Genomic DNA, 12,661 nt, shown 5'->3' with positions numbered 1-12,661 from the left:
GAATCACAAGCTGGAATCGATTGCTGGGAGAAATATCAAAAACCTCAGATATGCAGATGATATCACTATAATGGCAGAAAGTGAAGAGAAACTAAAGAGCTTCTTAATGAAGGTCAAAGAGGAGAGTGAAAAAGCTAGCCTATAATTGAATATTCAAAAACTAAGATCATGGTATCTGGTCCCATCACTTCATGGCAAATAGAAGGGGAAAAAGTGAATGCAGTAACAGACTTTATTTTTTGGGGCTCCAAAATCACTGCAGATGGTGACTGCAGCCATGAAATTAAAAGACGTTGCTCCTTGGAAGGAAAGCTATGACAAACCTAGACAGTGTATTAAAAAGCAGAGACATCACTTTGCTGACAAAGGTCCATATAGTCACAGCTTTGGTTTTTCCAGTAATCATGTACAGATGCGAGTTGGACCATAAAGAAGGCTAAGCACCAAAGAATTGATCCTTTCAAATTTTGCTGGAGAAGACTCTGAGAGTCTTGTCAAAGCTATGGTTTCTCCAGTGGTCGTGTATGGATGTGAGAGTTGGACTGTGAAGAAAGCTGAGCACCGAAGAATTGTTGCTTTTGAACTGTGGTGTTGGAGAAGACTCTTGAGAGTCCCTCGGACAGCAAGGAGATACAACCAGTCAATCCTAAAGAAAATCAACCCTGAATATTCATTGGAAGGACTGATGCTGAAACAGAAGCTGCAATACTTTGGCCACTTGATGCAAAGAGCTGACTCATTGGAAAATACCCTGATGCTGTGAAGGATTGAAGGCAAAAGGAGAAGGGGGCAGCAAAGGATGAAATGGTTAGACAGCATTATCAACTCAATGGACGTGAATTTGAGCAAACTCTGGGAGATAGTGGAGGACAGAGGAGCTTGGTGTGCTGCAGTCCATGGGGTGTCACAGAGGCCTACACAACTTAGCAACTGAATAGCAATGTATTTGATTACATGCTCAACACTGTGAATTTTACCTTAGGTGCTGGATATTTTTGCTTTCCTACAAATATTCTTGAGCTTTGTTCTGGAACATAACTAAACTTAGAAATAGTGTGACCCTCTTGAGTCTTGCTTCTAAACATTACTTAGATGGGACCAGAACGTTGTTTAAACTAGGGCTCTTTCATAATACTAACACACGACCTTTTGTTTGTTTTTACCCTCAGTGTCTTTTTAAAAACATTTTGTATTAGAGTGTAGCTGATTAACAACATTGTGAGAGTTTCAGGTGGACAGCAAAGGTATTCAGCCACATACATACATGTACCCGTTCTCCCCGAACTCCCCTCCCATCCTCGCTGCCATGTAACAGTAAGCAGAGCTCCCTGTGCTGTACAGAAGGTCCCTGTTGGCTGTCCTAAAACAAGACCCTTCTGAATCTAGCAATCCCGGGAATCACGAGTTTTTCCAGTTTGGCTGGTAGAAACAGGTACTATTCCCAGCCCTGGATGGGTTCCAAGGAGTGTTTTTTGTATTGTCTTGGGCAGTTCTTTACTTGGCTTTGGATGGTTTCTAACACATGCACCTGTTAGTCAGCACTCTGCTGCACACGTGAGGGACGCCACCTGCGGGCCTCTGGAGTGCCTGTGGCGCTCCCTGACCGGGAGTCCCGGCTGCCCCGTCTCCCCAGGCTGTCTGCCCGTCTCCTCGGTTTGCTGGTCCCCTCTGTGCCTTGCGGCTGTCGGACTCGGGCCCAGTGGGCTGGGCCCCTCACTGTTTCCCGTCTCTCAGAGATCACTGCCCTTATTGCTGACGTCCAGTGTCTTGGGAACTATTGTTTCATATATTTTGTCCAGTTTTTGGTTGTTTCAAGAAGGAAGTAAATCCAGTACCTGTTATTCCAGTTTGGCCAGAAGCAGATTGTCAGATTAAATCTTAAATGAATATTACTTTTTCAGTTTAATTTTCCAAAACATGGATTAAAACTTTCTGATGATATTATCTCTAAGTGAGATTATTTTTCAGGAGCAAGCCCATATCTTAATGTAGGCAGTACCAGATGATTTCTTAATCCTTTGCAGCTATTTATAAAACCTGTTGTGATGGTATCTTCCTGTTCCATGTAAAGCTGTGTTCTAATAAAGATTTAAATTCATACAGTGTGTAGTTGCTGTACATTAATGATCAAATTTTTTCCAACCTGTTATCTGTATCCTCCTCTCCCTGCCAACCAATGGTGAAGATATAATGAAACTGGTGATGAGGCATTGTAAATAGTCCCTGCAGTCTTTTGGAAAACAAACTGCAACTATATATTAAAAGGCAAAAAAGAAAAAAATGATGATATCCTTCGAGTCATTAACCCCACTTATAGAGTTATAGCCAATGTAAATAAGATACATAAAAGCTATCTCTCTGAAAATGTTAATCATAGTGCTAATATAATGGAAAAATTGGAAATCTTTAAAAAAATTGTACTTGATTTACAATACTGCATTATTTTCAGATGTACAGCAAAGTGATTTTTTTGGATATTTCATTACAAGTTATTACAAGATACTGAATTTCCTGTTATACCGTAAATCCTTATTGCTTATCTGCTTTTTGTATAGTAGTTTTATCTGTTAATTCCATATTCCTAATTTGTACCCCCCTTCCCTCCCTCTCCCCTTTGATAACTGTATGTTTGTTTTCTATGGCTGTGAGCCTGTTTCTGGTTTGTATATGGATTCATTTGTATTATTTTTTACATCCCACACATGTGACATCATATAGTAACTCTTTACCTGCCTGACTTCGTTATACTTCCAGGCCCATGCCTGCTGCTGTCAATGGGAATGTTTCACTGTTTTGGCTGAGTTATATTCCACTGTGTGTCTGCGCGCCACATCTTTTGAGCCAGTCATGCACTGACGGGCATTTGGTTGCTGCGCTGTCTTGCTATTGTAAATGGCGCTGCTGCGAACATTAGGGTACACATATCTTTTCAAATTAGAATTTTTGTCTTCTCCAGATAATTATCCAGGAGTTGGATTATTGGATCACATGCTAGCTCTATTTTAGTATTTTAAGGAACCTCCAAACCTCTTTTACCATAGTGGCTGCACAAGTTTACATTCCCCCCAAACAGTAGGAGAGCTCTCTTCTCCACACCCTCTCCAGCATTTTCAGACTTTTTAAATGATGATCATTTTGAATAGTGTGAGGTGATACCTTACTGTGGTTTTGACTTGCATTTCTCTAATGATGAGCAATGATGAGCATCTTTTCATGTGTATGTTGGCCATCTGTATGTCTTCTTTGGAAAAATGTCTGTTTAGGACTTCTGCCCATTCTTTGATTGTTTTTTACAATATTGAGTTTTATGAGCTGTTTGGAGATTTTGGATAGTAACTCCTTGTTGCCCGCATCACTTGCAAGTATTTTCTTCCATTCCTTAGGTTGTCTTTTTATTTTGTTGATGATTTCTTTGCAAAATCTTTTTAAGTTTGATCAAGTCCCATTTGTTTATTATTGCTTTTATTTCTTTATTTCTTTGGGAGACTGATCTAAGAAAATATTTCTACAATTTATGTCAGAGAATGTTTTGCCTATGTTTTCCTCTAGGAATTTTAAGGTGCCATGTCTTACATTTAAGTCTTCAAACCATTTTGAGTTTATTTTGTATATGGTATGTGGGAGTGTCCTAATTTCATCGATTTACATGTAGCTGTCCATGTTTTCCAACACCACACGTTAAAGACACTGCCTTTTCCCCAGTGTATATTCTTACCTCCTTTGTTGTCGACTAATCGACTACATGTGCATGGGTTTATTTCTGGGGTCTATTCTGTTCCATTGATCTATGTATCTGTTCTCAGTGTCAAAATAGGTACCCACGAAAAGGTTTTAATATCCAAAATATATTTAAAAACAACTACAACAGCAAAGAAACCCAAACAGCCCAATTTGAAAATGAGCAAAGACTTACATAGATTTTCTCCAAGAAGATTTATAGATGGCTAATAAATGAAAAACATTCAGTATCAGTAGCTATTAGGGGATGCAAATCAAAACCAGTGTGATAACCACTTCATACCCATTGTGCTAAGTCGCTTCAGTTATGTCTGACAGTACGCAACCATGTGGACTGTAGCTTGCTAGGCTTCTCTGTCATGGGGATTCCCCGGGCAAGAATACTGGAGTGGGTTGCCGTGCCCGCCTCCAGGGGCTCTTCCCGACCCAGGGATCGAACCCGCATCTCTTCATGTCTCCGGCATTGGCAGGCGGCTTCTTTACCACTAGTGCCACCTGGGAAGCCCTAATACCCATTGGTATTGTTATTATAAAGACACAGAAAATAACATCTGGTAAGATATGGAAAAACTGGAATTCTTGAGTGGGAATTTCTAGTGGGAATGTAAAAGGCTGCAGCTACTGTGGAAAACAGACCCTCAAAGTGCTAAATATATTACCATGTAACCTAGTAATTCCACTTTAAGGTATATACCCCAGAGAACTGACACGGGGACTCAGACACTTGCACTTCAGTGTTCACAGCAGCAGCATTCGCAACAGCCAAAAGGTGGAAACAACCCAAATATCCATCAAGAGATCAATGGATAAACAGTGTTGCAAGGCTACATATCCATAAGCCATAAAAAGGGAGGAAATTCTGGCACATGTAACATGGACGAACTCTGAAGGCTTTATGCTAAGTGAAAGAAGCTAGACACCAAAGAACCAAGCCTGTATGAGCCCACTTGTATGAGGTACCCAAGCAGTCATACTCACAGAGATAGAGAGTAAATGGTGGTTCTCAAGGCCTGGAGATGGTGCTGTTTAACGGGTGCAGAATTTCAGTTTGTGCTGAAAATAAATTCTGGAGATGGATGGCAGTGATGGGTGCACAAAACTGGAATTGTGCTTAAAGCTGCCGAACCACACACTTACAAATGGTTAAATGACGAATTTTGTTATGTGTATTTTACCACAAAAAAAGTATACATCTTTGTTAGATGTGTATATATGTATATATGTGTACACATGTATATACCTTGTTAGTAACTCACATTCCAAAGAGTAGCCTGAGAAGTGCTGATCAGCCATCCCGCCTGCTCCCCTCTCTCCCCAGGAGTGACACACGCGGCCATCTGGGCGGCCTGCATCTCTTATCTCAGTGCCGCGGTTCCCCCTGAGCTGAGGACGTCTGCCCAGGGCATCCTGCAAGGCCTGCATCTGGGTTTGGGGAGAGGCTGTGGTGCCATGATTGGAGGCGTGTTAGTCAACTTTTTTGGTAAGAACGGCTTGCTTTCTTTCCCTTTCTTCTTTGATGAAACCTTACAATTTTTCAGCAACACCTCCATAAACACCTAGATTATTACTGAATATCGCCAGAAGCTAGACTCTCGTTCTCATATTCTTTTTCTAGCTTTCACAGTAGTCAGAATTGCAGTGCAGTGTGCTTCAGTAGTTAAGAGGATTAGAGCAGACAGACAGTTAACCGCAGTGCAACACAGATACCTCAGAGGAGCCAAACCAAGGAAGAAGCCCACGTGCTTTTGGTTGAAGTGCCCTAAACCTGTTGGTGAAAACGCTGGAGAAAAGATAACTCATCACTGGTTTCCATCTGGCTTTGGTGGCCTCCCTGCGTCTGTGAGAACAGTCTGTCTGCTCCATCAGCTCCCCCTTACCGGAAATACAGGGGCCGAGGTGGAGGTGGGATGATTCTGCTCCAGGATCTTGACTACTCAGTCATCTACAGAAGGTGGGCTCAGAGATGTCTGAATTTATAGCACCTATTGAGCTTGGCTGTTTTAACTACAGATTAATAGGACTGTTTATAACAGGTAGATGGCCTTTATGAAGAAGAGAGCCCACTGCATTTTAAAAAGGCACTCAGAGACAGTCCCTTTATTTTATAAATGCAGTCTGATCAATGACAGATATGCAATACCAGCTCGTGGGTCACTTGACAACTACCCAGACTTGATTTTCCTTCGGTATGAAGCTAATGGCCACTTGCCATGCTCTGCTGGCTTTGTCAGCTTTAGAACATCGACAGGCCTGGGTGAGGGCTACCCGCCTTGCCAGGAACTACTCTCTAGAGCGTCACTTGTTTTCACAGGGGCTGCTGCAACCTTCCGAGGAATTGGCATGGCCTGCCTGGTGATCCTCCTGCTCTTTGCCCTGATCCAGTGGCTGGCAGTACCCGATGAGGAAGAAGGTAGACATGTTCATTGACCCTTAATGGTTCTAAAGGCTGAAGCCAAGGGGAGTTCTGCACATACCCCTGAGAAACCCAGAGGTGGCAAGAGTGTGTCACAGACCTGCATGGCTCCAAGCTCGTGTGCACCGCGGCTGGAGAGATGCCACTCGCTGTGCTGAAAAGAATACTGGTTGTTTAAATAGCTTGGGGTTTCCTTCCTTTTGTTTTGTCTTACAGTACAAGGTACTGGGGAAAGTATTGGTTTTAAATTTCTCAGGTATTCTAAAGAGATTTAAATTTTAAATACAGAAAGGACTATACAGTCATTCTACTATTAGGGACAGGAAGTGGTATTCATCTCTGCGCCTTACCTTCATCTGGAAAAAAAAAAAAAGCCTAAACGTTAATTTGAAGTCTTCCCTTAATTAGGCATGAGAGTGAAAGTGGTAGCTGCTTAGTCGTGTCCGACTCTTTGCGACCCCATGGACTGTGGCCCACCAGGCTCCTCGGTCCATGGGATTCTCCAGGCAAGAGTACTGGAGTGGGTTGCCATTCCCTTCTCCAGGGGATCTTCCCAACCTGGGGACTGAACCAAGGTCTCCTGCATTGCAGGCAGATTAGGTATGGACTTCATTAAAATTATTATACACCAAGGTTATATCCAATATAATGTGTGGATGAAAACAAGTTTTCAACTTATTTGGGCAGTCAACTTTTTTTTTTGAATGAAGAAGGCCAACCATTAAAACAAATATTCTTTCTCAGCTCCTGAGTCCTGAAACAGGCTCATCTTCTATGGTGTCTTTTCCTTTGAGGAGCATTTGCCTCAAGTACTCAAAGTGCTTCTATTAAGAGAAAAACTAACTTGTTACAGAAATCCCATAGACAAATTTTAATGCCAACAAGTTACTCAGTCAGAAAGACCAATACTGACTTTTCTCACTCTTGTTCTTCCATAATCCTAACCAGATCATATCTCTTACATAGCTTGGTCCATGCCTTCAGTAAAAGTCTAATAAAAGCATCTGTCATGTAATTTTCCTGTTTTGATGCTTATCTTTACAATTTCAGTACTGTAAGTGGGCTGAAGCTATAACCTATGCCCCACAAATATGATATACTGATACATTAACAATACATTTCATAAATATGTTCATGTCTGTTAGGCTCTGGAAGGCAGACATCACATTCATTTGCTCAGTAATCTCCACCAGGCAGAGAAACCACCCTTGCTACACTGCAACTTGCTGACATTCCCAAGCACACTAGAATGGGCTTATCAAGGTTGTCTGTTTATTTTTTACTATTTATATATACTTACATGCATCTGCTTAAATATGTAGAAAACTGACAAATGATTTAAACACGATTCTCTCTCCAGACAAGACGATGTTGGCAGAAAGGATCCCTGTTCCCTCTAGCCCTGTTCCCATAGCAACCATCGACTTGGTCCAACAACAGACAGAAGATGTTATGCCACGCACTGAGCCCAGACTTCCCCCCAAGAAAACCAAGCACCAGGAAGAACAGGAGGATGTGAACAAGCCAGCCTGGGGGGTCAGTTCCTCTCCCTGGGTGACCTTTGCCTACGCACTCTACCAGATCAAAGAGATGATGCAGCTCACGAGGGACAGCCGTGCTTCTGAGATACAGCCTCTGCAGGTAAAGGTCCTCTGCTGCCCACCTTACGCGGGCCTGGTTGTTCCAGATGTTCATTCAGCGAAACTTCTGGGAGGTCTGACGGGGGAAATAAACATGCAGACAGGTAATTTCAGTACTTTTGTGACAAGTGTGTTACAGAGGTGTATACAAGGTCTCAGAGGGAAGACTCTGCCTTACACAGTTCAGAAAGGCCTCACAGAGAAGACAGTACTTCTTGAAAGAAATTCATTCTGACTTTCTATATTTCTTTAAAATGTCTGTGTTGATGGACACTAGTTACCGTGTGGATATATGGTTCTTGCCTTGGTGGATTAATTAATCTCTAATTTAAAAATTCTAGTGGGGACTTTCTATATCGTAGTATGTCAGTAAATATCTGATGAATTAGTTAGTACTCTGAGCCACTGTAGGCGTCTTATAGGATACCCAGCTGAGTGGAGTGTGGATTTGCTGGTGGGCTCACCTGACAGATAAAAAGTGTGGTTTTTCTTATCCTTAGGGTATCTCCTGAGTAGAGTTGAATCGCATGGATAAAACATTGTAGGCAATTGTCACTGAAGCTATATTAATACTTTTGGAAAATGATTAAGTGTGACTTCGTTTAGCCAAAGTAACGAGTTTGGACGTCCCTGTGTTCTTTTAATCAAATCATTCTCTTTCATGGGATGAATCGTCAGTTTTATATCTAGAGCAGTTTCAGAGGACATAGGAGGAAAAAAAATAAAGGAGAAAGACTTAAAGAGTAGTTTGATAATTTCTTTAATTTGAAATACATTAATTAATTTATCACAATTTTGTAAACTAACATAGTATTTCTATAGCTTAAACCAAATCTGATTCTTTGCTAGTAACGTCTAGTGCATGTATGATCTTATTGGTCTATCAAGATAAACTCATGCAAATCCTCTGCTCACAAGTCAAGAAGGATGATAGGAGGGTGGGAAGAGCGTATGAAGGAGGTGAAGCAGGAGGAAAAATGAGGTCTTCTGCCCAAATGGCAGTGTTTTCATACTTCGGACACTTATCCTCATTTTCACAGAAGCCTATGAGGCTTAAGCATCATTAAACATTTTTTTCTGGTATGTTAAGATTAATTAAACCTAGCTGGTATAACTTATTCTTATAAAGAAGTCATCATACAATTTTTTCTTTCACATTTTAGAATCAATTACAGAAATAAAACTTTTTTTTTTGGTGCTCAGCTATTTGAAGTGATGGGTATTAGTTCGGAGGGCAATCCATTAAAGAAAAACAAAAACATATTTTCTGATTTTCAGAAACCAGGAATGTGGTATTTTACAGACATGGTGTAGGTGATGTTCTGGAGTGATAGGTACTCCCTCAAACCAGCTGGTCACATAGGGGCTCGTTTACTTTTTTTTTTTGACATGGATGTTCCGCCTTATTTGTTTAGTTAAATACACATCAGGATTCTTCATTTCAGGACCTTTCTTCTCCTGGTCCCATCTCCAAGGCCAAGAATGCCTTCCTTACTCCCTGTTAGACAAGGTGCCTTCCAGCCTTGAATGCTCTGGCCTCAGCAAACGGCATGAGTTTCCATTCCATGCTGCTCACCCAGCGACTTGCCACAATGGCCAGTGGGGGCCCAGGAAGCATCTGCTGATGTAGACTGTTTTCCTAGGAGTAACAGGCATTTTGGTAGTAATGTATCCTTTATCCACAAGGTACATCTGCTTACAGTGTTTATGTTTTTCATGCGGCTTTGGCAGTTGCACGTAGGAAAGGAGATGAAAGGTAAGCCGTTCCACCCTTATTCCTCTATTACTTGTTTCCTGAAGTGGTTGCTTCAGGATGCTCTCCCCATGCTGCCTCTATCTTACTTGAAAGCATATAAAAAGTTTGCTAGCGCTGACCATGGGGCATATCCTATTTTTACCTTCCAGGGGACCAGTGAGAATCAGAAAAATTCTGCAGCGAGTGGAGCCCAGCCTGGACCATGTGAGGCTCCCCCTGACCCACCTAGAAGCCAGCCATCCCCTCCAGCAGCCGCATCTCAGACGCAGAGCAGCCCTGCTCACCCCAGTGTGGACCCGCGCACAGAGGACCGTGAGGACCACCAGGCTCCGCCTGCCACTGGGGGACACTGAGGCGTCTGTTCACCTCACACCCTGCATGGAGCTGGGCTCCTCTGCCAGGACGGAGGGAGAGGCGCCTGAACCCAGGACACGCCTCTCTTGAGGAGCATAGCACCACATACGCTTCTAAACACCGGAACTCATCACCATGGAGACACTCACACACATAAGAGCTACAGTACATATTGGCAGAAACAGGCCACCTCCCACAGCCCCACCGGAGTCACAGGAGGAAAACGGAGTCAGTGAGGGCTTTCGGTTCTTGGGTTTGTAGGTTAAGGACCACAGGACTTCTCTGCCAGGGCAGTAAGAGTTGGAACCAGCAGTTACACTGAATGGGTGGAGGGGAAGAAAGTGTTTCAAGGTGAATGCTGATATAAGTTCCCTCTTCTGATTATTTATTCTAATTATTTGGTTCTTAATGCAAACGGGGAAGAAACAGAATACATCTATAATTTTGTTTCTTTTAAAAAGAACCATTTAAAAATTATAAGACTTATTTTAAAAGTAACCAGATAAAAGTTGGTAGCATCTATGTTTTTGTTTAATAAGAAAGAAAAAAAAAGAGGAAAAAGTTTCGTCAGAAACTCGGGATATCTCTAGGAAATATATTTTTATATGTGTATGGTATACAATAGTCAATTCTTGGAGCAGCAAAAGCTGTTACTGACCACTGCAAGCTAAGCTGAGCTTTAAAATGCCTTCTGTTTTAAATGGGCTTTAAGACCAGAGGAAGGAATATTTGAAATAAACCAACCAACTCAGTATGCTGTGGCTTGATAGACAAAGGTTTACTAAATATATTGATACTGTAAATAGCCTCGATCACTATTTACAGCTTTCTAGTGATTTGGGCTCTAATTAGCTGATGGAATAAAACAAACACAAAATCAATGAATTCCTAAGGGTTTCTTTTAATTAAGCAGTACTACTTACAAATAACAGTATAAGATTTAAGTGCCTGGGGGAGGGATACAATTTTTTAAAATTACATAATGGCTCAGTTTTTGTTTTGTTTTTGGTGAGGGGAAAAGGTGGTGACAGGAAGCCAGGAACGGGAAAGACAGAAATAAGAAGTTAAGTACACTTTCCAATGACCTAAGACACAAGTATCCGTATATGCTTTCCCATGAAGACACAGTCAGACACTGGACAGCTCGGGTGTGAGCACGCTGCTGTGAACGCTGCGCCTACAGTCAGGACAGCGCCGGGGGCTCCTGCGCAGAGCTCGCTGCTGAAAATGAACGCTGAGGGTACGGGAGGCCTTGGGGCAGCGCGTGGGCAAGGCAACATGGCTGCAGCTGAAGGAAGGTCAGTTACACAGTGTCTACGATACTGTGGGTGAGCACAGAGGAGAGCAAAGAAAAGAACAGACTTAAAAATGAAAAACCCACCTTCCTCTCTGACCCCGACTAGGCAGGACCAACTGTAAATAAGGGCTTCCCCACGACACCGCACTTCTGCCCATAACAGTATCTGGGAGAAGGCACTCTACACTCGGATATCTAGCTTCACCACATCACACAGCCTAAAAATAAAATAATGGGAAGGAACAGAATTAAGCAAATAGTTATTTTTGCACTTGACTGAAATGTACTGTACTGTAAATTATCATAACTCATTTTAAGTGACCTTTAAAATCAGATGTATTTATTATGCTTATGTAATTATAGAAATAGAGAGACGGGTGACAGGCTGACCCTCACCTATGAATATACAGTATGTGGATTTGTGAAACTGACTGTAGGAAGTCAAAGAACTTCTACTGTGTCTTGTGTTTACAGTTCTGATTTATTCCTCCGAAAAGCCTGCTGTTTTGGAAATGCACACTTGACATGTTCAAATAAAAATACCATTTTTAAATATTTCCTAAATGATAACGATGTGACCAAACAAATAAAAGTCCCTTGCTCTGTAATGAATGAGATCAAATTCTACAGGCCTTTATTATGAGACATTTACTGTGAGAGCTGATTCAACAATGCAGTAATTTCCAACCTTTCAGAACAGAGACCTTCATGGGTTTGTAGACTTTGTGACTTCCGTCCTTAAAGTGCCATTAAAAAATAGAGTGCAAATTAAATTTTGATTTGATAATTTTATAATGCCTTTTGAGAACCCCTGGAAATACCTAGGGAAGTCACAAAGCCCAGGCTGGCAATCAGTGCTTTAATGACCTGTTTCATATTTTTCCCTTAATTGTAGAAAAAGTAAATTAGGCAAAGTGCTGAGCTCATGTGGTATCGGAAGAGGTTAGTTACAAATTAGTATTCTATTGCTCAGAGCCTTCAGTAGAATAACAGATGACCCTAACACACATACCTCCACCTACCAAAAAAACCTCATGAAAAGTGTAAGAAATTCACAGGAAGAACATCACAGCCTTACTGGCTTATTCACCTTGTCATGGGCCACAGGAAGCAGAATGCTGGTGAGCGCGTCCCTCTGATGGCAGGTCCTCCGAAACTGCCAGGGTGGGGGCTGCCAGTGGCGCCGGGCCCATCATTTAAGCAGCATTCCTTGCAGTGGATCTGGAGCTAGGCAGTGATTCTGGGAGGTTACTCACTCACAGGAAGCCACACCCATCGTTACCGGGTGCTTGTTGTGTGCTGATGGCCTTGTTCTTCTGCCTTACAACCACCCGCTGTGATACGTATCACTGTCCCCATGTTAAGTATGAGGATTCTGCAGCTAACTCAGCTTATGTTATGGGGCCCAGGTCACAAAGCCAGGATTCAGAACTCAAACCCACCTAATGTCCACCCAGGACTTT

At 42.1% G+C, this 12,661-nt stretch overlaps 1 protein-coding gene across 6 annotated transcripts in view; it reads left to right on the top strand.

Moving 5' to 3' along the window:
• The window catches only part of MFSD6 (major facilitator superfamily domain containing 6), an 89,789-nt gene extending 77,983 nt beyond the window's left edge, over positions 1-11,806 (top strand). For all 6 annotated transcript variants that reach the window (XM_055571926.1, XM_055571925.1, XM_055571927.1 and 3 more), the window contains 4 exons: positions 5,057-5,218; positions 6,050-6,148; positions 7,512-7,792; positions 9,697-11,806. In XM_055571926.1, the coding sequence (XP_055427901.1) occupies positions 5,057-5,218; positions 6,050-6,148; positions 7,512-7,792; positions 9,697-9,900 (746 nt within the window). In that variant the 3' untranslated portion in view covers positions 9,901-11,806. The remainder of the gene's footprint in view (positions 1-5,056; positions 5,219-6,049; positions 6,149-7,511; positions 7,793-9,696) is intronic.
• Positions 11,807-12,661: the final 855 nt, after the last annotated feature.

Source organism: Bubalus kerabau, chromosome 3, assembly GCF_029407905.1.
Source record: "Bubalus kerabau isolate K-KA32 ecotype Philippines breed swamp buffalo chromosome 3, PCC_UOA_SB_1v2, whole genome shotgun sequence".
Taxonomy (NCBI): domain Eukaryota; kingdom Metazoa; phylum Chordata; class Mammalia; order Artiodactyla; family Bovidae; genus Bubalus; species Bubalus kerabau.
The sequence above is the reverse complement of the archived record's forward strand: the minus strand, read 5'-3'. Positions and strand labels throughout refer to the sequence as shown.